Consider the following 25,181-nt stretch of genomic DNA (forward strand, 5'->3'; position numbering starts at 1 on the left):
GTGCTCTGACACCTTCAAAATGGTAATTCAAAAGGCTAAATGTGAATGTCCTTATTCCCTTGTTCACAGGTTTGGGTCAGTGTCCGGGCTCAGGCCCAGCTCTTCTCATCTATCCAATCTCTAGCAGCATTTTCCTCTCCCTGTTCTCAGATTAAGTTCTAGACCCATTCCAAGAGTACCAAACTGGGTTATTTACTCAAGTTGTAGGTTGTTACCCATTGAGCCCCATGAAATTGAAAAAACCCAACACTGGAAGTTAACATTTGTCTTTATTTTCTCTCTTATTGTTAGTCTCAGTATTATTCTAATTAAACATAAATTGGCAGCCAGAGACCCATCCACATTGAAGACCACTTTCAAACAGACCTTATAAACCCAGAGCTAATTCACTCTTATTAGAAGTTGGGATTCCTGGCAGAGGGATGGATGCTGAAATGCTTTTAAATTTGGGGGAAACCCAGCATAAGGGTGCCGAAGTTAAATCAGGAAAGGTTATGGGTTTTTTTACCAACACTGTTGCTGTGATACAGCTCCTGGGGTGGGTACATACGGGGCTGACTCCTACTGAGGGCTGGTCTCTAATGGAAAGGTGTTTTGCACGCCTGCTATGGCACTTGCAGTACTTTCCATATAGAGGATTTCCCCTGTGTGAGGCTGCTTTTCACCCTGAGGAGGTCCCCATCCCCACCATGGCCATGGACTCCAAGACTTGGTAGACTAACCAAGTAGTGTTTAGCATTGCCCCCCTCAAGGCTGGCCACAGGAATACTCAGCTACTGCAGAGACCAAAGGCTTGGTGAGAAGTCTCTTCACTGCCCCTTAGCCAGCAGCATCAAGGGGAAGGAAAACTTTAGCTCAGGAACCTCATCCGCTGTATTGGCCATGGAGAGGGAAGGAGGTGGATGGAGATGATGGGAAGAGCACAGCTGATGTCCAGGGAGAGCTGCTTGTGTGCTCGCATCTGGGGGATGCATGAACAGCCCTGGGTTCAGCTCCAAACAGGAAGAGTCACATTCCTCACTCAAAATTTAAACACCGCTGGTCTGTCCCCATCTGCCTCTCAAAGGCCCCAAGCTTGTGGTATCTCATCCCTGTGGGTCCCCTGGAAGGCAGTGCTGAGCTCGCCCATCGGTGAGCGGGGAGCTGGGGTTTGCTGGAGCGAGCAAGGTGCTGTTGGCAATGCTCCCAGCATCGGTCCTGCCAGAAGACCTGCTCTGGGTACTGTGATCGCTACTGGGCTAGTCTGTGCAGAGGAGAGGCTCGGTGGTGGGGCGGGTTCATGAGTTAGAACCCGTTTCTCTTGAAGTACTGAGCTCGCCTAATCACGCTGTTGACGTAGTTGTTGTCTCTGCTGCATGGGTCTTCCTCGTAGACCGGGAGATTGCCCATTCTTGAATGGTAGGTGCAGATTCCCCCTGGAAAGAGTTAAGAAGGAGTTGTTTTGGGCTTGTACATAAGAAATAGAGTTTTAAGAGTAAAAATTTCTAGCTGAAAGGCCCATGAATCTCACCAAACATACACAACTACTTGGTAAAATGCTAACTGTGCATTGTTGTTGAAAAGTGTCTGGTTTTGTAAAATCTTTATTGCTATAATGAAGGAACCCATGACTCTCTCCAAATGCAGGTGGAAACAGCATACTGTTCCCAGAAAAGGGTGTAATCTAAAAAGGCAGTATCAGAGCAAGGATGGGAGAGAAAATTGTAGCATAGAGTGAACAAACCACCATGAAGATAACATGGACTATAAGGAAAGCTGGATCCCAAGATTCCCGGACACAACACCCTGCCATGATAAGTTCATTGTCTTGTGGTGCCTCAGTTTCCCCAGTGGCTTATGTTTAGTTATTCAGCTATTTCACATTGCTTATCTGCCAGTTTGGAACTGCCTCTTTAGATTTAGAAAACTGGGTTAGGTTGGGGTTTTTTATTGTAAGACATGCTGTAAAATCTCCCAGACTGATACTCTCTTTCCTTTAAAAGTGAAACCGAGAAGTGCACAATACTCCCAGTGTATCCCTTTCTAGTATACAGCCCATGGTGTACCTCTCAGCTGCCGATCCCAGGTCCAGGTAGGATGTCTTGCACGTACTTCATTAATTGAAAGAACCAGGATATTTGAGCACTGATTTATGTGTTCTTCACTATCCCACAGTGCATAAGGCTGCTGTAGCTGCCTGCTGATCTAGAAAAGACAAGCAAGAAAATGGGTTTCCCTCAGAATGCAACCCCTGCTATAGCTTCTTTCTCTTCATTGGACTCTCAGGCTGCAACTCATTGAAGTGACCTTATTCCGGACACTTAAGCACAACCTTTGATTTTAGTGCCATTTTGAATACAGAACAGTCATTTGGTAAGGTAGGGAGCTGGGATATGCTCTAAATTACTGTGCTGTTTCTCATCATGCTGAGGTACCTGCATCAAGCCGTACTTCTGCCGTCCCTGGTCCCAGCCGTTGTTCAGGAGCAGGCCCACACGGCTCTCCTGGGACATGATGGCACCAATGAGAGCTGGGTCCAAGCACAGGTTTCGGGCTACTCTTCTAATTGGGACCTCATATCTCCTCAGGCGCACGAGGTCTGCCTCAGCAGTCCTCCGTATCATGGCATATCCTGCAGCGTGGGAAAAGGCAGACTTACACACATCCCTGTCCAAAACCCTTGCCTTCCCCTCGAGCAGCTGTATCAAAGAAGTAACTCAAATTCTGAAGAAATTGTATCTACACCGAACTGGGCAGTGGAGCTTGAGGAACAAGCACAGACCAATATATTGGCTCTGACCGTAGCTGGGAAGCTGCTGTGCCAGTACCCAAGGGAAAGAGGAAGGATTCTTAGGAAATGGGACCGCACGTTCACGGTCCTGTTCTTCTGCTGTTCCACTGGAAATGTGGCTCTGGAGTCAGAAGAGTGAAATTTCAAAATGGATTCGAAAAAATAGATATGCATTACTACTGATCAGACAAACTGCAGTAACAGCTGTGTTCTATCTATAGAAAGGTGGGTTTTCTAAAGGTGTTTTTTTTAAAGCAATTTTGGAACAGTCTGGAAAGAAGCAGGTGTGTTCAGATCCATGCTTGGACACTGGCAGTCAAGGTGTCTGCCCTGAAAGAGCCCACATCTGAGATATGTGGCCAAATTCCTGGAGATATCAGCGGTGTGAACCTGACACAGTCAGCTGTGCAATGCACGGGGCGGTAACACAAGGAAAGAACAAGAGAAATGTGAAGGAGTTACCAAAAACTAGTCATCCAGAGGTAGGATGGCTACATCCTTGGGACCTTCACCCTGTAAAATGTGTCTCTGGCAGGTCACCACTGGTCAGCTCAGCCAACATGCCAGCACCCAAACCTGGCTCTGCACAACTTCGCCTTCCAGCACACAGGCCCTGGGGTTTTGTGAGGATGCTGATGCCAAAGTCCTGGCTGATGAAGAAGCCGTCTAACTGAAAAGGGGTGGTACTATTTCCCTTTACTCTGAGGCTGAATATTCTGACTGTAGGACCTGGGATTTGTCCTTCCACTTCCCATCAGATCTGGAGGCTTCACAGCATCCACCATTTTAGGAGAGGAAGTGTCACTTTCTCCCTTTTGGTTAATTGAATAGCTGCACCACATTTAATTTGGCAACAACAGTAAGTAAAGCATCTCTCTGTCAGGTAGAAACAGGTTGACAAATCAAGCAATGAATGATACCTACCACAATCTGGGGCTCTTACAGTTGTGCAGGACATCGTGGGGGCTTGAAGAGCACTTATATCACCATAGCAACTGTAACTCATGGATGGAGCTGAAATATTAAACGGAGGTGTTTGAACACATAAGATCTCGGAGCAGTATTGTACCAGTGCTGCAAGTGCATACAAGTTGAGCATGAGGGAATCACCCAGACCTGCAACCCACACCCCCTTTTGTTGGCCCTGCTTGTACAGTTGCCATTGCTCTCCATCAGAAATGCTATCAAAGAAAGCAGGGAACAGAAATTGGTTTTTTCTAACTGAATATGTTGAAGTAAGTGGATCTAATGAAAATTTAGATGAATATGTGCCTGCCCGTCAGGTCTAAAGGCTGGTGTGGGAGTGAAGAACCACAGTCTCTGCATTTATTTCAGAGGGCTCTTCCCATTCAATACCCCACAGTGTCCAGGACCCCTCAGATGATGGCTGGAGGCACCTGAGCATCCTGACTGGGAGTGTCTCCTATGTCCCTCCATAACCTTGTGAGGAATTAATTCAGGAGAATGCTTGCCTCAGGCTGTGAAAATTGCCCCATTTCCTCAGTGACTAAGGAACAAATAGCCTCCATCAAACAACTTGCCACATTTGTGAGACTATTTCTGAGCAGGCAGAGAGATTGGATAAGCTGGAAAAATCAAGAGGAGCTATGTCTGTGACTCCCTTTTGGTTTCAATCCCATGCTCCAGATGTGCTGGTTTAAAAGACATGTATGGGCAGCCTCATACAGCAGCTGAGGACCTTCAGCCACACAGGGTTTACAGGGAAAGGCAGAAAGGGAACCTCAAGCCTGTCTGCACACCTCCTCTCTGTGGTCCTTCTGCAAACAATTCCCAGTGTGCTTTTGACAGCAACCCAAACCCATCTTACCGACAAGGGCCGAAAGGCCCAGCAAGAGCAGTGCGGGGATCATGGCGATGGCTCTCCTCAGCTGTCCCAGGAGACCTGGAAACACAGCAGTTTGCAAAACGTGAAGAAATCACTGCTGATCTTCGACAGCACTGTAGCAAAGTTGGGGTGCCAAAAGCTCCCACCCTGAGGCACCAGACACGGATGGCATTTGCTGAAGAGGGGTTGAGGACCAGAGGTACCTTCTCTGCAGGACACTCTCCCCTTGAGGAGCTTGGGATCAGGGAGGTCCCTGTTGGCAGCCTGGGCCAGCAGGGAGCTTTTTAGCCCCTTTCAGTTCTCACTGCTTGCTCACATGGCCCCTCCTGAACACACGTACCGTGTCTTTACAGTGACAATGTACGCTGTCTTTGCTTTAATTTTATAGGTGTTTGAAGTCTAACGTGCTACAAAGTGCACATATCCACTGCTTCCTGTTCAAAAAGGATTTTTTTTGGCTTTTGGGAAAACTTGTCTTCAAAAATCTAGCAATATGACCCTTAATTCTCTGCTAAGAGCATGCAAGGCAACTCCAAGATTTATTTGGTGAAATAATACTTCTCTGGGCAATAATAGCAGATAATCACTTTATTAATAAATGCATCTGTTGTGCTTATTAGTAAAATTCCAAAATGTCATCAGATAATACCTATCAAATTCAAAAAACATTGACTGTGCTTGCCTTGCAGGTGAACACATTTAAACAGAGCAGCATTTATGGCTTACAGATACTTTTTTTCCCCAAGAAGATTTCAAATAAAAAACACACCATGAGTCTTGTAGGCAGTCATCACTAATGCTGTTAACACTTGAAAATACATTATTGATTTTAATCATGTGTGACCTTTTCTCTAGACTGCATTTCTACTGCAAACCAGACTGCACAGATGCAGAAACACAAATAGTCCACCAGTGTCATTGGATAGACTCCAATAAGTGAGTGAGCCTGTTCAGGCAAAATGTTCACAGATGGAGGGAGCTGTGCACATGCAGGAGCTCAGTTTGACCTCTGACACTGAGTACTTACAAGCCCGGATCAATATAGCTTGACCCAATATCTATAAATTCAGTGGCACATCCATATGGGTCTGCAGCAAAAGCTACAGGCTGTAGCTCTTTCCACATGTAGGAAATTGCCAGTTATAAAGCTTTAAGTTACCAGCCATTTTTTCCCCTCCCATCACAAAAACCTCACAGGCCTGAGGTAGAAACAGCATAGCAATCACAATATTGACAAAATGCTAAATCAAAACAAAATGCTAAATCAAAACAAAATGCTAAACCAAAACAAAATAAAAGCTTCTGGTTCTAAATAAATGTTCTAAGAGTGAATTCAGACTCACCTGTATTCAGTCAGCCTTCCTCTGAGGCAGGTCACTTGATGACTTTTATATATACATGTAGGAAGAGGTATCCACCCTATGGGCTTTGGAATGTTAATTCCTACCTAGTGTGATGACTGTTTTAAAGCACAATAAGTAATACATATTAAGAGCTTAGAACTCTTACGATTTGTTTCATCCAGAGATTTGCACAAGTAGTTGTTAGACTCAGGACAGCTCTGTGAGAGGAAATAAATACTGTTTTTTCTCCATCAATACGCACATTGCTGCACAATAAATGACTTGCAGAAAGGATTGCAGTGAATCAGTGGCAGAGGCTGGGCAAAAATCAGATCCCTGTCTAGTGCTCTCCTTGCTTTGTGTCTGAGTTAGTCTGGGAACATTTCTGGAAGGATTTTTTTGTCTCACTTCCTCAACGATTTCAGGTTGTCAAGCTTTTAATTAAGAATTCTGCTTTCGTATGAATTTTTAAAAGGGTAATTAAAGAGAAACATCTCACTGCTTCATTGCTTACAGCAAACCTAATTCAGGATGGGAACTTGAATACTTTGAGGACAGAGGCAGGGTTTGACTTTCAGATTTAGGGAGGCAGGATGCTGCAGCTGAAATTAGGAGGAAGGAAACTAGCCTCTCAGCAGCTGAAGCTAGCGGGGACACACAGAGGGTCTCTGAAAGACTTGTACCTTGTGACCAAAAGACTTTTCACATATCTAAAACATCTGAGTCACTTTGAGAAGGAAAGATGGTCTGGGAGGCCAGTGCCCTTCAATCCTGTCCCCTTTGCCACATTTTTCTCTTCCCAAGACTCTGCCCAGCATATGTGGGGGTTAGGAAGGCAAATTTTTTTTCCAGTAGCTTTCTGTTCATTATTTAATAAATCACAAATCCATCTATTCCCAATTGCTCTTTTGGGCTTGAGATGTGGCAGGTAGGAAACACTGTTTTGGTCAGACACTAATTACTGGTTTCAAAATCAAGTGATGGCTATTAGTCAGTAAAACACAGGAGATGATCAAGTGGGTCTTGTCACCTTAAAAATCAGTAAACACAAGTATCATAACTTAAATACTGAGATAGTATGAAAGAGGGAACCTTCACTGGAGAACTTAATCCTGTTGTTCCAGGAGGGTTGGAATGAGTTGAGTCTTAAGTATAGAACTCATAATGACATCTTCCCAAGATTACAACAATGCTAGGCAATCATTTTCTATGTATGAACCTGGTATCTTATTGTGGTATCTCAGAGTAGATTATCACTTAATTCTTTTACTGGGGTTTAACACTTCAGACAGTAGAGGTTTAACAGGTAGAAAATAAACATCACATGTACAGTGTGGCTTTAATATTTTCAAAAGGAAATAGTGACTGAAGAAATTCTGGAGGGGAAAAAAAGACAGAAGAAATGATCTGGGGAAAGTTAATAGTGCACAGCTTGATGGCAACAAACCGAGTAGATGTATTCATTTACCTTCTACAGAACACAGCAATTTATATTAGAAAGAGATGTATTCTCTCAAATATATTATAGTAATTTAGTATTAATATCCAGTTACATTTTATAAAATCAGCATCATGTTAGCGACAATAAACTAGCGTTTCTCTGTCACTGAACCTGTGTTCATGCCGATGACATGGGACCTTTTTTTGAGAAGTAGCCTCTGACCATTGGTAAGATTTCTTTCCTAATGTGTTGGTCACTTGCTGACAGTCCTTAAGATAAAGTTTTGAATTTAAATACTGTTTGGTTTTGCTATGTATTTTTCATTTATTAACCATGTAACCACATATTTTCTACATTTCACAGTAGTCACATGAATTCTTAATGCCTCCTCTGCATTGCATTGCTCTTTATACACTTATTGAATGACTGCTATATTTTAAGTGCAATTATTTTTATCTGTGCTACTGTAAGCTCTTAGGTCCCTGGGACAGATTCCTTGTATTCACATGATTTCCAGTGTAAGCCCAAATAAGAGGATATTTTCTCAGTAGCGCTATAAATTGGACTTTTTCTCGCTAAAAACCTCCTTATCCTCACAAAATTTGCTGATTGCCTTACAGAGTAAAAGCCCAAAGCAGGCAGCCTCTGTGGAAACACAGTGGTGCTCACATACACTGAATGGAGCAGGCCAGTGCGTTTGCCCCTGGCACTACCACGTAATGAGAGCTGCGTGATGTTAGAAAACACCGTCTTCTCCTGTGGGGCTGTAAACCCAGAGCATCGAATTCAGGTGAACCATTTAAGTTAAGAGTAGGCTGCATCTGTCACTAGTACAGAACAATTTTTCATTTTCATGACAGATTTAATTCAGAAAATCACATCAAGAGTACAGTACTGATACATATTCTCTTTGTCCTGGATTTTGGTCAGCACAGCAAGTGACTGGGAGGGAGGAGGTGGAAAGTTAAGGAAAGAGGAGGTGTTCACTTCTCAAATGGTATCTGCATCTTAAATTCAAGAAGCAGGAAAGCTTCCTGATATTCACAGGGGCATCCTGGCAATAAGTTGCAGTCAGTGACCACTGACATGGTTTCTCCATGGTCTGTCACTGACACTGTTACATTGAGTTAGAGACAGAACAGAGTGGACAAAAAAAAATGTTACCTGACAAAATAGCATTTTCCACTTGTTTTACATAAACTGGAAGGGAGAACACCTGAGATCTAAAGCACACCAAGGTTCAATGCCATCAGTTCTTTCCTACTCACAGATTTTGACATTGGTTTTTTTTTTATACCCTCATGCGAGGTGAAGTTTTTTCATTCCACTTAATGGAAATGTGATCGAAATGGACCACCATTTTTTAAATAGCATTATATATTGCATATATTATTCTCCTTCATGTTGCAGGTTACAGCATCACATGTCACTGGGTGGTGAGAATACTATGTAAAATTACCTGGAACAATACCACATTAATTATTGTCTCTGTTGAGTTTCAACCGGTTTCATAACATTGACAGGCAGATGCATTTCTCAGGTTGTTCCTTTTGTCTTGGGTGTAATTATAGGTAACACTCAGGTATTCACAGACTTTATAACTGCTTTATAGGGAAGCTGCCCATCACTGCTGACGCACGTTGGATGTCTACCACTAACTGACCAGTTAAAAATGCATCCATCTGTAGCATCGTCTCAGACAATCCCTCCAGAGCTGTCCTCCCCATCTTTTTAAAGAGACACACTCAGTTTAATAATTACATTTCTATAGTGTTTCTTTTCTACCTCTAATATACCTGGAAGTAATCATAGAATCATTTAGGTTGGAAAAGATCATCTAGCCCAACCCAGCACTGCCAAATCCAGCCCTAAACCATGTCCCTAAGTGCCACATTTACATATCTTTTAAATAGCAAAATACATATCTTCAAACTTGTAAGACAGAAGGCTCTCAGTTTTCACTGTGTTCAGAAAAGAACAGGTGCTGAGGGCCCCAGTCTCTTCCTTTATCTTGCTTTTCTGAAGAATGCAGATGAGCATTGAAATAACATTCCACTCTGCCTCTGTTTAGCCACAATATTTATGAGGGAGGAAAAAGTGTTTTCCTTCTGCTCTCTTAAAGTGAGATTTTGAATTTTACTGTAGCAAAGGTGTTCTGGCAAAGGGGACACTGGATTGGATGTTACGAGGCATCCAGCTTAAATACAGATCTACCACCTAAAGCAAGTCCTTTGGAGTTTGAGCCAGGATCCTGCATGTAGGTCAGGGGCAATCCCAAGCACATCCACAGTCTGGTGGATGAATGGATTGAGGAAAGGGACTTGGGGGTGTTGGTTGACGAGAAGCTCAACAAGAGCCAGCAACGTGCACTTTGTAACTGCCCAGAAAGCCAACTGTGTCCTGGGCTGCATAAAAAAGGACTGTGACCAGCAGGTCGAGGGAGGTGATTCTCCCCCTCCACTACGGTCTCATGAGATCCAACCTGGAATACTGCATCCAGCTCTGGACCCCCAACGTAAGAAGGATGTGGACCTGCTAGAGTGAGTCCAAAGAAGAGCCACTAAGTTGATCAGAGGGCTGGAGCACCTGTCATACAAAGATAGGCTGAGAGAGTTGGGACTGTTCAGCTTGGAGAAGAGAAGGCTCCAGGGAGAGCTTACAGCACCTTCCAGTACCTGAAGGAGGCCAACAACTGAGCTGGGGAAGGACCCTGTGCAAGGGCATGTAGTGATAGGACAAGGGGTACTACTGAAAGAGAATAAGTTTGGATTTTGGTTGCCCAGAGAAGTTGGTTGCTCTAGAAGTGTTCAAGGCCAGACTGGATGGAGCTTTGAGCAACCTCTTCTAGTGAAAGGTGTCCCTGTCCATGGCAGGGGGGTTTGAACCAGGTGATGTTTAAGGTTCCTTTTAACACAAACTGTTCTGTGATTCTATAACTATTAAGAGCATTTCTGTGTGCCTGGAATTAATGATTCAAAGCATTGATGACTGTCAACATTTTAGACACCAAACAGGAAGCAATTTCAGATTTTTTTCTAGGGCAGCACACTAACAAAAGAAATAATTAGCAAGGAGGAAGTAGATCAGGAAGGCAATTAATGTCGTTTTGTGTATTACAATCACCTGATTTTCATGCAATGTCATCTAGAGAAAAGCCAATCATTACTGGAGATTGTGTGGTTTGTGATGCATGTAAGTTAATTTTTAAACGTTTTTTTATAGGAGTTAAATGTTGAAACCATACCACCAGGCAGGTGACACTTGAACAGGTGGTGCTCAGAAAGGCAAAATATATTAACAGATTCAACACTGAGCTATGTGGCTACTGGATCAGTTGTGGTTTATTTTAGGCAGCTTAAACCAGGGCTGTAATAACTGATCCAAAAAAATGTAGCTTTACAACATGCACCTCATAGGATTTCTAAAAGCACGTTTTCTTAACTACTTCCTTTCCATCCACAAGCATCAAATCTCTCTCAGTGCACATGCACTTAAAATTAATTCACCAAGTTTGAACAAGAGTTTTTTGGGTGAGGCTTTGGGGTCTTATGTACTACTTCAGCCAGTTTGATGTGATACCTTTAAATTGATGAAGAAGGTATGAGCATAAGTTCCCTTTTGTAGCACAGGATACAGAATGGTGCTCTGCAGGGGGACAGGTAACAAGGAGCAGCTGCCAGGCTGCACTGTCTTGGATCACCACAATCATACCGGACAGGCTTATTGCTGAAGGCTCCAAAGCATGATCCAAGAACAAAAGTTCAGAGTAGACCTTTTCTTGGCAAATGTGGTGGAACCTCTATTTATCCTTTAAAGGGGGCTCAGGGGCAATATTCCCCTCAGAACATTCTAAAATATTTTACTGTAACATCAAGTACCCTCTACTTCCAATTCCTAGAGAGGCTTTTCTTCAACTCCAGAGCGTGACTCTCACTCTCAAACAGTTGTATACAGCTGTTCTAAACAAACAGACAGATCAACCCACTACTGAAAGAATTTTCCTTTCAAAACCTGAAATACCCAGCTATTGTATATGCAATGAGTACAAAAGCCATCTTATTTCTGCATCAGCTTGTGCTTGTTTGTGTGTGAATATGGGAGATGAAATTATAGCATTCCTCACACTGAGTTGAAGACACCAGCTTTGCTCTTACATGGAAGACAAAGGGCTTATTTTAGAAACTGTACTGTTCAAAGCCTAAATTTGCTACAGAAAATTACGTAGAAAAGTTTTCCTTTTAGAATTTCCAGATGGTAAATAGCACAATGGGGGTTACTTGGAACACAGGACTAGAAGGCATCAATTCATCTTTTGAGTTGGCCTCCCTCAATGACACTCATGACACAATGACTCCCTATGACATTTGCAAGTGATCCAGCCTGCTAACGAGGTCTGAGAGCAGCTGTGCTGTTGTCCCCTTCTACAGAGTTTGTTTCTTGTCTTCTCTCTGTCTGGGACTAGACTTCTTCATTCTTTCCAAATCCCAAAGCTCAACTCAGCACTTAATTTCTGGGTGGATTTCTTGAGCAGACCATCACAAGGGAAACACAAGATCAATCAGCAATCAAAGTGTCCAGTGAAGTCCAAACAATCCAGCATTAAGAGCTGAACAAACCAGGTCCTGTTTGGTTATTACTGCCTTCATGCATTTCTTCGATGTTCACTTCATGCAAGCACCCAGCCCAGACTGAAGCACTAATCATTACTGAAGTGACATGCTGAGTTTGGGCGTAAGGCCCCTCACTTCCAAGCTAGATGTGAACATTTCTCATCTCTTTGCTGTCAAAGAGCCTTTCATTGCTAACATGTGCCACACCAGGTACCATTTTGTGATTAGCCTGGACTCAGGAACCGTAGTCAGTCATGTTCTCATATATTCACCTATCTACCACAAGCAATTAACCATGTGCAACATGAGCCCTTTCTGGATGTTGAGTATCACCATCATCACCTCATTTATTAGACAGGTGGCCACTAGATCGCTGCTAACGAAGTTAATCTTTCTGCTTTTCAAGTCTGAACAGCTGGCATTTGTTTCAGCTGGTGTTCTCTGTATTGTGACACCTCTAGCTTGGCTGTCCCGGGTTTTATTATCATGGACAATTCATTAAATCAAAGGCACTGCAAAATCATTGAACTCCACAACAGAAGAATTTGTTCCTCAGTATTCACACTAGACCAATTTCCCATTTCTTGAAGAACTTATAGGTTTCTGCAAAAACAACATTTTTGGGTTTAGATTGTTCATATCAAAGTAATATGTGGAATGGAAATGTTACCAAGAGGACTGTTCAGTAACAGTTTTAGTGTTCATTCAAGACATGAAAGAACTGAAGGAAGATATGAAGGAAGAGATCTATAAGACTGCTACTTCAAAATAAAGTTAAACTTATTATTACAAACAGTCTCAATTTCCCTCTTCACCCATGGCAAGAGTGTCCCTGTCCACGGCAAGGGGGTTGGAACTAGATGATTTTTAAGGTCTCTTCCAACTCAGGCCAGACCACGATTCTATGATTCTACCCAAAGCACACATTCCTGCAAACTCCTTGTATCAGCACTGGAGTACGTGTGCTCATGTTACAAGCCCGATGAAGAAAGAGCTCCCAGGAAGAATGAAGGAAGATTAACCTAGAAAAAAAGAAATCATCAGCTTAAAGTGACAGGAAACCACAGACTCTGAGTAGGATTTGTGTTGAGTTTGTAATGAGGCTCTTCACATGTGGAACTGAGTAACCTCCAACAACGCACCATGCTGGAATCCTGACAAGCCCACGTTTCCACACAGCACGCAACTGCATTAGACATGATTTTATATTTCCATGGCCTATTCAACATTATTAGACTCAGAGAGGAGTCCTGCTAAGGCACTTATAAAGATACTGTTGGAACACTGGTTTCCTCAATTTCATGCAATTGGATGAAGAACAAAAGAAAAAGGAGTGCTTTCTAATGCATTTGGAGAGTTTGTGCATTAAAAAGGGTATCAACTCGAAGGAAGTCTACTTTATACTTCTCCTGGATGAAGAGGCAGCTGTGTACATCTTAAGCTGACTGCCTTCTTGCCTTCTCAGTGATCTTGTAGTGTTAAGACAGAACTATAAGTAGTTCACTAGAAATCTAGAAAGAGCTCATAAAACTTTCTGATGGACTCTATTAAAAGAAAATTAACCCACAGCACCTAGAGTTCCTTCTTTGAAAGGATGCAGTAGTCAACATTAGAATTAAAATAATTTTATTTCAATGTACATGAACAGAAATAAAATATAATTTTTTAAACTTAAAGAGATATATTGCTGGGCTGGCCCAATCACAAGTGTTCTCCACTACAAGGCAGCAAGACTGACTAGACCCACTTCACTGCTTTTTGGACCAAAAGGATTCAAATACCACCTCAAAAAGGGTCCTTCAGCACAAAGCAAATTATTTTTTTGAAAACAAAAAGAAAACTCATCAACTCTTCACCTAGTCAGAAATTTTACATTGTGCCCAAGGAAGATATCCCTTGAAAATTCTGCCCAATACTGAAGAACAGTACACAGTATGCGGTGCTGTATCTAAACTTAACGATCAAGGTTTCTCCCAAATACTTTTCTCTATTCTACAATCTTGTACAAAGCATCTCCTATAAAATCCACACATTCACAACCACAGAATTATACAAACCCATCAACAAGGCAGTTTTCAATATGCTTGTTGCTATGTGCTCTTACCCGCTGTATCAGCTCTGACATGCAGTGTCGTGACATAGATGGTACAAAGGCATTTCTCCTGGCCATCTGTTTCAGAATTCACAGAAGTTATGACTGTTTTTACAACTTATAGCGTGATGCAGTTAGAATTTATTTAATGTCATGATATGGCACCATAAGATAAGCAATCATTTGTTAAAATGCACAATTTATTTACTAATAATTTTGTTGGGTTTTACTGATAATATAAGTAAGAATAAATTATAAAAAACTGGAAGAGGAACTGATGGAGAAAAATAATTTTTTTAAAGTGTCTGTTACCTCTTTTAATAAAGAAAAAACAGAAAGAAACTCCTGTAATCATCAGATTTAACAAAATCAACAGGAATTAGTTCCTCACACAACACGGTTAAACTGTGGCCTCCTTGCCACATGAGGTGGATACCTGGATACTATGAGGTTTTAAAGAGATCTTTCTTCCATTATTTTAACCAGCAAATGCTCTCAGATACAGAGTTTCCCAAGCCACAGATTGTGGGGAAGCATTGCTATCTGCTCACCCTGTTTTCACTCCTCCTTGTGCATCTGCTTTTAGCCACTGAGACTGGATGCTGGGCCAGAGGGACCTTTGGTCTGACTTCGTACAGCTGTTTCTAAGTTACTTCAAAACGTTTCATAAACTTATACTTAATAAAACCAAAATTCATCATTTGCCATGTCATTTAGTTAGAAGGACTAAGATTTCTGAATTACAAATGACTTCCAAAAGAGGAAAAAAAATATTTAAGCTTTTTTCTGCTATGACTCAGTTGTATAAAACTGTATAGAAAAATGAGAATTATGTGCAGATGTAATGAAAAGCAGTAAGCTTTATAAAAAACATTCTTAGAAATGTATCACGCATAAACAAAAGATGATTTACAAATATATTTAGTGGCTCTTCTAGTCATCATCAGAATCTGAATCATATATCTTTCCTCTGATGGTCTTCTTATCCAGCTTTGTAAAGCTTGTTCCATATTTCTTTTGACTTTGAAAAGGTGGGTCCATCAAGTTTCCACTAGAGGAAAAGGGTAAGACAAGTTGATTAAAGACATATTCATACAGACAATAAGCAGTATCCTCTAATGACCTGTTTTCCCAGAAAGAAAACCGCTGTAAGAGAACACAACACCTACTCCCTAAAGCCATTTTAAGTAGCACTGTGATGTTGCCAGCATAGCATACTGACCTGAACCGTTTTTGTCCTAAATACAGTTTATCCTTTCACCATCTGCTATCCCACAGGTTGAAAGCAAATAACTATTTCTAGGCTCTGAGGAAGACTATGCCCTTTCAAGGAGCTCCAGAGAGCAGGACATTATTTTCAGAGCAGTGTGGAAACATGGCTCACTTTGCAAACCCAGGGTCTGGCAAAATGAACAAAAAAAATGAAACAACTTCCCCACAGCACAAGGAGCCAAAACCAAATACACAGTACCACTAAGGTCAAGTAGGAAGCAGAATTATGCCATAAGACAAGGTATTCACGTTTAGCAAATTCAATGTTGTTTGGTATAAATCCTGTGAAAGACTTTTCCCATAAAAGGCTGTTGTTGTCTAGAATATACATCCAAGCTGTCTTTGACTCCTTTGCTGATTTGCTCGTTACTGAACTCGGAATTACCACTTGTTCTGAGCTATAAATTTTAATTTCAGTCATTTCACCTGAAGTTCAACAGCTACTAAGCCAAACAGAACAGTAGTTTCTTTGGCTTTAAGATACAACAATACTTCTTGACAAAATTTGGACACTAGACATTTAAATAAATTCAGATTAAATTCAGAAGTTTAAAAATGTGCCAAAGACATTAAAAACAAAAGACCAAAATTAATCTAAAAAGATAAAGATGACATTTGAGCCACACTGGAAAGCAAAGCAGAAAATTTTGATAAATAACTCTCCTGTAAAGGTAGGCTATCGTGGTGACATATCTACTACTGCCTTCTGTCCTGTAGTCTTTAATGTGGTATCTATTATGATTATATTGTACTGGTACTCAAATGATTTCTTTACACTTCGTCGACTTATTTTCCTTTTCTGTACTGTTCATTGGAAAACAAACATATCCATGTGTGTAATATGGACTAAAGATGACTTGCTGAGTTTTCTCTGAGGTGGATTGAAAATGCTCAGATTTTACTGCGTTGCAGCTGCAACAAGAAGCATCTACAGCCAATTTAGAGAGGATTACATTACACACATGACTCTGAGGCCATATCAAAGCAGCACAGCTACTCCATACACCTCATGGCAAGAACTGGCTTTATTTCTATTACTATACAAAAAGGACAACATAACACAACGCTCAATACTTTGCCCAAGACATTCTCTTCTTTCCCTTGCGAGAGCATTCAGAATAAACTCTTGTATCAAAGTTAAAAACTTCCACAGATTTTCCTGTCTGCAAGTATGTTCTCCTTGCACTTTATCTGAAAATAAAACAACCACAAAACAATTAATTACCTGTAATTAATTATGTCTGCACAGCCTAATCTCCATTCTAAGGTTTCTGTAGTGAAGTCATCAGTGTTACCGAGATCAGTAAAGCCCACAACGTAGTCTTGCGTTTTTCCATCTTTTATTAGTGCTAGAGTGGGAATTACTTTGATTCGCAGTCTCTCGCACAAGAAAGGAGATTTTTCAGCATTTAATTTCAAGAATTTTGTCTCAATGTGCTTTTTTGCCAATACAGTCAAATGCTTGTCCATTATTTGGCACCTGTGGAAAAAATTACCCAAAATATGTAAAGTATTAAAATGAATACAGTGAATAACACGTATTTTAGAGAAAGTTTAAAAGGAGCAGTAAAGAGCTAGTTCTATCATGTTACTACCTCAGACATGACCTTTCTAATTAAGAATTTAGTTTCAATAGAAACTGTGTTTTAGAGGTAGCTGGATTCAATGACTAACAGAGGAACAGCCGGGAGCACCTTTAGTGCACAATTACACCATCCATTTCTCTAATTTCTTCCTAATTACTTCCACATAGACCTGAAAGCCTCTCTCTCGTTTCCTGAGGATCGCATTTATTGCTGAAATTTTACATTTCACAAAGCACTTCCTCTAAAGTTCCTTGTCCTGTCTGAGTCTACCAGACCCTTCTGGTTCAAGACATAAGAATCAAAGAACCTAAACCTGTTTCTAAGCTACTTTATTTGCAGTGACAGCTTTCAACTTCTTTGAGTAAATGTTAGCCAGATAGAACCACTTTGTGTGTTTCTGAAACTTAAAACACTGAACTTAGAGAATGTGGGACACAGATACCTCACTGCATAATCCAGCCTCGACCTCTTTCAATTTCTCACACTGAGGCTGTTTCAGTTTATATTCTGTGAGCTAGAGAGAACATAACACCTTTGGGGGGAAAAAAACCCCAACAAACCAAAAGCAGGACAACTGGCTCCTCCTTCAATAAACTACTCTACTTTCCAACTGCATTTTAACAGAACACATTGAAAGAGACCCAATGAGGAACAGCCTATACGCCAGACCTTCTGAAATTCTTCCAAGGAAGTGGGAGATCTCATTTTCAGTTCCTATTCTGAGTCAGGACATATTCTCAGATCTAGGTGTCTTGTACCCTAAGAAACTGACATAATCACAAAGGCACAGTCACAAAGGGAAAGCAGCTGCAATTTGTATCCAGAAATCCTTTAAAACTAAAAGGTTAAATTCTCAAGATGCATAGACAAGAGTTTGGTTGTATTTTATTCTTGTTTGCCAGATCTGCCCAGAATATTTCTATCTGGAATAACCAAAGACATCTTTCTGAAATGCTGCTCTGCTATGGTCACTGTGCTTACAGACCTGGCTGCCTCAAACTAAATCAATAATGAAACACAGCAGTCTCTCAAATACTGTAATAAGGTTATACATTTATGTTTTAAACAACTATATAACTACACATATATATAAAACTATATAATTGTTGTCAAGTCGTATTCAGAATAACTGTAATGGAAAAAATACATTTTTTTAAAAAATCAAATGTCTTGAAAATTGAGATTTGTAATAAAAGAATTTGAATACTTCTAAAAATGCCTACTTATTTAAGGGATTTGAAAGAATAAAAGAACGCATCTGTTTTTGTAGACACCTCTACACAAAAGGTTTCTTCAGCATGGCTTATATATTATACCTGAACGTTGTATCTCTATAGAAATGGCAAACAACATTTTTACTTTCTTTGACTTCTTGGAAAAAGTCTCTCTCACTGGGGATTTCTCTGTATTCTCCGTGTCCTTTTGAAAGCCATTCCTTTTGGAAAACATAAAAGGAAATAATTAGTATGGAGTTTGTTAGTCCTGCAAGCTCTACAGATTTTAGAAAAACTAAAGAGAGAGCCTGCAGTGAAAAACCATTTCATACAGTAACAGAGAAAACAAATTACATCCTGCGCTTCACTTATATTTTGGAAATACATAAATACCACTAGGCCTCGTTTTGGGGTGGCCTCTTTTTCAACAGCAGATATGTGGTTGAGCAGTAAGGCCACCTTGCTTATTTGGAAATACAAATCTTGTACAAAATTCTGTAATGCAGCCTCTCAGTAAGACAAGACTAGTTCAAAGAATACAGTAACAAAAATTCTCAGCATTTGAAAAGTGCCAATTGACAGGTTGGGCTACTCTCTCTGAAATGTTTTCGTACACTTCACAACTCTTCTCTAAAACTTAATCGAGTCACTACATGTATTAAATAAATTTCTTCTAAGTTTTTCCTCTGTGAAAAAAAGCCTACTAAATCATCTGCAATAGACGATGTTTATCTATCAAATATACACTGAAGGGATGTTAACATGAACCAGGCTCACAGAAAACTATCCAGAAAACACATATGCACCACTAATCCTAAAATGTATGGAGAAACAGAACTTCACGAGCTAAAATTTATATGTAACTTCAAAAACTGCCTGATTAAGTGTGTAAATACAGTTTACAAAAAGCTGATCTTCCAGATTTTCAACAAATACGCTTAAGGAAAAGAATCCAGCTTCTACATTACTAAAAGTTAATTGTAGTGTATTAAAAGAAGTATAAACTAAGCTAGGTGATTAGAAGTAGCACAGTACAACAAAATTTGACAAAACCCTTTAGTTTCCAATGGGCAGGGAAATTTTGATAAATCACTGTTCTTGATCTTGCAATTTTGTCTCAGCAGAGTGAAGATAAAAAAAAATAAAAAGGCTTCTGAGTGAACCAAGATATCCTGTAAGCTAAATTAGGATAGAGCAAAGAATTTCCTGAATATTGTATACATTAAAAATTCATAGAAGTATGAGCATATGAAAAACTCATCATGATGCAAATGATGATGAGTATGTGAGTATGCATTAATTCCTTTTATTCTGGAATAGTGTGGCAGCACACTCCTTTTACTGAGCAGTATCCCACTTCACATTTGCATTTGAAAGTGTATGAGAACAATGACTTAAGACCAAACGACATGGAAATGTTTTTGCATGAGATCTATCACATGTTCACATCCAAGTGTTATGACTTCTGAAAAAGGAAAACACTAGAATCAAACATAAACTGAACTTCTGAAAACAAGCAAATAGTGTGCCACTTTCTCTACTTCTGCATTTAGAGAATCCAAGCTGCTAATGCTGCCTGTCCTCCAGCATCTCAACCATGCCATGCCATGCCATTTTACTGCATTCCTGTTTCAACGCCTGGCATGAGTTTTTAAGGATTCCATCACAGGCAGAGCATCTCCTTTCAACCCACTCACCTCTCCCCCATCAAAATCTATTTCTTTAGTTAGGTTTGCTCAGGTGGAGTAAGCTAAGAAACCACAGCTTCCCTGTTTACAATGCAGGTCTCACACCATATGTTACCAAAATTTTGGTGAGAACTACTGTTCAAAGAGACTTTTGAGGGAGCATAAAGACCACAATTTGACATGAGGTATCAGGGATCAAGGGAGAATTTCTTTCCCATAAGAAGACATGAATGTTCATACAAAGACAACATCCCACTGGGTTAGGAGTGTGACAAACGATTCCACCCTAGAACAAGGAAAAATCCGGTATCATCCTTCTACAAAATACCTTCAGAGAACAGCATACATCACTTATATGCCATAAGTAAAAATCCAGAAGCCTCAGAAGGAAGCTTCTGAAGAAAGAAACAAAGAAGCCTAAAGGATTATGAACAGGTTGCCTACAAGGCTCATGCTTCCAGATAGTAAAGTTCAGTGAAAATGGACACACTCAAATCTCTATACAAAAGTCTTTCTCCTATCCGTATTGTAAACAAGAGGTCCTTCCTCCTGTTAAAAAACACAAAGCATGTACACATAGACAGACATTTGCTTTCCTGCATGGAAAGGTGAGGAAGAACAAAAAAGCCCCAAACCAGCAAAACAACCCCAAAACACCTAATTCACATACACATTTCCCTAGAGTTTCCCATGCTACACATCAAGAGTCTGTACTACAGGAATTACTTGTTTCTGCTGCTGCGTCTTTTTTAGTGCCTCAAGTCTCCTCTGTTTAAGGCGTTCCAGTTCATCCTCATCCATTTGGTCCAGCTTCTGTATTTCAGCATCGAGGTGTTCTTCCACAACCTTGGTAGACTGAAGGATTTCATTCTCCAGGACTTTCTGAAGTATGTCAACAGGGGTATCGGCAGCCATCTTTAGATGGAAAGTGATCTCTTCAGAGCTGTGGAAATAGTGACACAAAGAATTAACATTTATGCAAACACTTAATTAAAAGCCTGATCTCTCTTGCAGTTCACACCCTAGAGAAACAAAGCACTGTGTAGTTTGAAGATAGGAGTTCTTTTCTATACTACAACCCTCTTTGGAAAATACTTTCACAAGGAACATGGAAGGCAACCAAGATACAAGCCAAGTCCTGTTCTCTCAGCCCCAAAGCAACATAGTGAAAGTGCACAGGAGCCTGAAATTGCTTGTCAATATAAAGAAGAAAAAAATCACCAGTTCCAAAGCGGTGAGCCAGATGCACCTACCTTTAATAAATATTCTGAAACAAGAAGATGCAGTAGGAAAGCTCCAAGCTGCTGGTATAGGAGACATAAGATGTCTCAGAACAAATCTAAACAATGCTTAGTATGTAAGTTTCTGGTAGTAGTTTAAATGCAATTACTTTAAGCACCTCAGGCACATTAACATATTTAAATCTGCATTAACACTCCTCAGCTAGAACAAAGGTGAGGTGCTCAAGAGCAAATGCTTTAGGCCAGTACACTGCTTTAATTAGTACCAGAAAACTGCTACTGCAAACACCACCCTATGGCAAGCCCGCAACAGGATTTAAGAGCCACTACCAACTGCTGTGTGAAGAAACACAGCCCAAATCATTTTCTGTGGAGTTCTCCCCACCTAAAAAACATCAAAAGGCACAAAATACTTATTGGGGTGCACGATGAGATGTGACAACACAATCAGCTGTTCTCACCAATAAACTTACACTGCAGAAAACCGTCAGTGTAGCGACTGACAGTCTTGAAACAGGGACAGTGCAGTGTCACTCTGCTCAGATTCTCAACCTGCAGACCGCAGTTCTGACGCGCTGAGTTTGGGTTCCAGGGTACTCCTGGCTGTCTTTCAAAGCAGCCAAGCAGCCAGTGCCCTTGGCTCTACAAACACGTTGCAGACACAGGCAAGAAAAGCACTTTAAGTAGCGACAGGCAAAGTACCAACACGAGGGCAGCACTCCAAGCGTACTGCAGCACCAGCAGTGCCCAGCCTGCCGCCACATCCACTCGTGTCACTGCCACACTCCCCGACCCGCAGCACCTCGCCTTCCCTCACTCTTCCCAAAGAGTCTAACCTCGAAATCTCTCTGTTCCCTAACCCCCTTTCTTGTACTTCCAAAAGGAATAGGAACCTTGCCGGCGCAGATCGGAGGCCAGCAGGTCTCCAGGAGAAGGGAGGGAACTCTGCTCAGGTGGGGCGAAGGGAGACTCGTCCTCCCAACAGGGAGGAAAAGGCAAGACCAATCCCAGCCAGGACCTACGACAGCCCGAGGGCTCCCGGCGCCCCAGGGGAATCTCGGGTGCCAACAGGATCTTCCTACGCAGCCGGAGGGTCCGGCACCGCCGCCAGGGCCGCGGTTCCGCAGCTGGGCCGGGAAGGGGCCCGGCCGAGGGGGCGGCACACGGCGGGAGCACCGCGCAGGCGCCAAGCGCGCACCCCTCCGCGGGGCCGCTACGGACACAACGCTACAGACAAAAGACAACGCACCCACCCAGTTCCGGACGGGCTCTCCCGGGAAGCCGCCCCACTCGCCTCACCGGACCCGGCGCCGCCGCCGCCGCCGCCGCCCCCCGCCCGGGCCCGGACCCTGCGCCGGTACGGCCGCTCCCCTCAGCCGGCCGCGCCCCGGCCGCGCGCTATCGCGAGAGGAGGCAGCGGCGGGGCGGGGCGCGCGCGGAGCTGGCCGCCCGGCGCGCCGATTGGCCGGGCGGCGCGCACGCGGAACCCCTCCCGACGCGCTGATTGGCCTTCCCCCCTCCTCCTCCTCCCGCGCGCCGCCCCGGGTGGCCCCGCCCCCAGGTTGGCTCCGCCCTCCCCCTCACACCGCGGGGGGTGTGCCGGCCCGGGCGTTGCGCAGCTTCCAAGTCCGCCTCCTCTTTCTTTTCCCGGCGCTCCCGGAGGTTCTGGATGCTGTACCGGGAGGTGGGCCGACACATTCCCCCGGGGCTGCGGCCCCGGCACCCAGCCCACGGGGAACCCCGGGTTGGGCGTGTGCTGCCGAGCCCCGAAGAGGATGTCCCCTTAAGTAATGGGATATTAAAGCGTGTTCTCAAAAAGCGTGTTCTCAAAACAACTCAAGTGTTGTGCTTTTCGTGGTTTCTTTGAAATCTGACTCCTCGGTGCCGAGGTGGGCTGACGGGCAAGGTGCGGCGGGGAAGATAAAACTCGGCCGTATCTGCAGTCTGCTGGGTGGGAGAGACTGATAAGGAGCTACGGCTGTTCAAAGGCAGGGAGGAATAAGAAGCCAGGGTTTTAGGGAGCGAAGCAATCGTCGGGTTGAAAGGTGAAGAGGCCTGCTCTGTCCGCCCGAGGAGTTACTGTGATGACAACAGAACACCTGCAGCTCTCAGAGCCTATTAAATAAGTACACAGATTGATGGCTGTGGTCCCTGTGAGCGTTGTGATTCCTGCTCCACCTTGCTTTGCTCTTGCCAGGAGGAGGTGGGGTTGCACCAGAGAGCCCCTCTGCTCCAGTACACTCTTTGCTGCCTCGCTTCCTTGCTGTCTGTGGATGTCAGCCGCCTCCTGCCCAGCACCGTGTCTGCTCCCAAGGCTCCTTGGAGGGAAAGCTTGGTACACTGAGAAAGTCTGGGAAAGGAGGGAATTAATGACCATGCTTTTAGTGCTGCCCGGCAGCCAATTTCCATGCCATGGAACATCTTCCATCCCTGGAGCTGAGTTTGGTCATTGCCGCAAACACGATGCTGCCTCCTCAGCCCCCCTGTGAGGTGGAAGGCCAGTCACCTCAGGGTCAGGTGGTGGAGTTTTGGTTACACTTCACCTCTAACGTGTGTTAGTGCTGGGGATGAGGGACCAGTAGAGCCCTCGAAGGACTCGGGGAAAACTACTTGTGTGCCCAGAGGAGCAGTGTGGTGTCCTGGGCATGTGCTGCACCTGAGCTACCGCTTGGTCACTGTCCTGCTGCCCTGTTTCCTAAAAACTTGCCCCTTAACCTTTCCATTCCCACACTTTGACCTAGCCGTCCTATTTGCCTACAGGTAAAACCTTTCCAAACATGCTAATTTTGACTGTTCAGTCAGGTTTCGGGGACAAATGGGCCACAATCCTGCCAGCAAGCCCTGGGCCCCCTGGGGAGGCAGGATGAGAACTAGGAATTCGGGGCGCCAGTTGGACGGGGGCTGCCCGAGGGCCGGACCGCCGGGATGCGGGCGGGTTCCCGGAGCCGCTCGGCCGCCGCAGCGCCGCCCGTTCCCCCTCCGGCCGCCGGGGGGCGCCAGCGCGCGGAGGCCGGGCGGCGTGGCCGGGCGGGGGCGGGGCGGGGCGGGCGCGTGCGCGGCGCGCGGCAGTGCCATATGCGCGGGGCGGTGCGCGGGTGTCGCTGAGGGGCCGCGCGCCGGTGTCGCCGCCATGGGCAAGAAGCAGAAGAACCGGAGCGAGGAGAGGTGAGGGGTGCGGGGATCCCCCCCGGCTTGTCCCGCCCCAGGGACCCCTGCCCCGGGCCGCCCGCGGCGGCGTGACACGGCCCACACGGCGCTGAGTCAGGCGTCAGGCCCGGCCGGGGCTCGCGGCCTCGTCGCAGGCGGGGCGCGCCAGGCCCGGCTCGGCCCGGCCGTGCGGGTGTTTGTCCGTGAGGGGCAGGCGGCTCGATTTGCCAGCCGCAAAATAGCTGCTGAGTGCAATTGCAGTGCCTCAGGTGTGGATTTGTTAATTATTTTTTCTCTCTTATCGGGCGTCAGTGCTATAGATCGTGCTGTGACAGTGATATCTACGTGCTTCGTGCTGTAACAGGGATACCTGCACGTTTAATAAATGCAGATGTTGGATATTCTGCTGGTTGGGTGATAAGAGGATCGCCTCTGTGGTTATGTGCATATCGTCCTGGACACTACCGCATCGGTGAACTTTTTTTGTGTGTGAGAGTTTCCCATAGAGGCAGCTGTATTAACCATATGGAATGCTGACCGAGTGGCGTTGTGTATATGCACAAGCAGGAGAGAACGTGTATTTACGTGTCACTGTAGAAGTAATTAATACAAAGATACAGTCAGTTTGGAGAGTGTTTTTAGCTTTTAATACCTACAAGTAGTTAAATAAAAACTTATGTCTTAAAATGTGTATGAGCTGCAAACTACAACTTTTTTTCCTTAACTTTTTGAACCATTAGGTGTTCTTAATTTGGATCTAAATGTTACAAAAAGAAAGAGCAATAACGCAGTTACGGCTACCCTCACTGTTGCTGGGTGCTGAGGTCCCTGGTTTCGTCTTGGTGGTGCTGAGGAGCTGTTGTGGGGAGCTGTCACATCAGGTGTCCTTCACAAGGAGCATGTGGTGCTCGTGTTGGCTGGTTCATCTTGC

The 25,181-nt window shown here is 43.5% G+C and overlaps 3 protein-coding genes across 5 annotated transcripts in view; 1 reads left to right on the forward strand and 2 right to left on the reverse strand.

Moving 5' to 3' along the window:
* Positions 1 to 250: 250 nt before the first annotated feature.
* LOC126648787 (lysozyme g-like) lies at positions 251 to 13,469 on the reverse strand. Its single transcript, XM_050332263.1, has 5 exons — positions 4,599 to 13,469; positions 3,695 to 3,784; positions 2,415 to 2,611; positions 2,046 to 2,184; positions 251 to 1,415 (listed from the first exon to the last, which is right to left on the reverse strand). Exons 1-5 carry the CDS (start codon positions 4,639 to 4,641, stop codon positions 1,285 to 1,287), a joined length of 600 nt encoding a protein of 199 aa, XP_050188220.1. The 5' UTR covers positions 4,642 to 13,469; the 3' UTR covers positions 251 to 1,284.
* Positions 13,470 to 13,619: 150 nt separating this feature from the next.
* TXNDC9 (thioredoxin domain containing 9) lies at positions 13,620 to 22,490 on the reverse strand. Of its 3 annotated transcripts, none has more exons than XM_050332260.1 (5): positions 22,357 to 22,490; positions 20,589 to 20,805; positions 18,277 to 18,395; positions 16,600 to 16,854; positions 13,620 to 15,153 (listed from the first exon to the last, which is right to left on the reverse strand). In XM_050332260.1, the coding sequence occupies exons 2-5, from the start codon at positions 20,775 to 20,777 to the stop codon at positions 15,036 to 15,038; spliced, it is 681 nt and encodes a 226-aa protein (XP_050188217.1). In that variant the 5' UTR covers positions 20,778 to 20,805; positions 22,357 to 22,490; the 3' UTR covers positions 13,620 to 15,035. The 3 variants fall into 3 exon arrangements, with proteins under 3 accessions (XP_050188217.1, XP_050188216.1, XP_050188218.1); XM_050332259.1 differs by having other exon boundaries at positions 22,353 to 22,437; XM_050332261.1 differs by lacking the exon at positions 22,357 to 22,490 and adding an exon at positions 21,577 to 21,596.
* Positions 22,491 to 24,171: 1,681 nt separating this feature from the next.
* Positions 24,172 to 25,181, forward strand: part of EIF5B (eukaryotic translation initiation factor 5B) — a 36,018-nt gene continuing 35,008 nt past the window's right edge. The window contains exon 1 of the mRNA XM_050331254.1: positions 24,172 to 24,268. Within this exon, the coding sequence (XP_050187211.1) occupies positions 24,234 to 24,268 (35 nt within the window). The 5' untranslated portion in view covers positions 24,172 to 24,233. The remainder of the gene's footprint in view (positions 24,269 to 25,181) is intronic.

Source organism: Myiozetetes cayanensis, unplaced genomic scaffold (assembly GCF_022539395.1).
Source record: "Myiozetetes cayanensis isolate MyiCay16 unplaced genomic scaffold, myiCay2020 scf5-8, whole genome shotgun sequence".
Classification (NCBI taxonomy): Eukaryota; Metazoa; Chordata; class Aves; order Passeriformes; family Tyrannidae; genus Myiozetetes; species Myiozetetes cayanensis.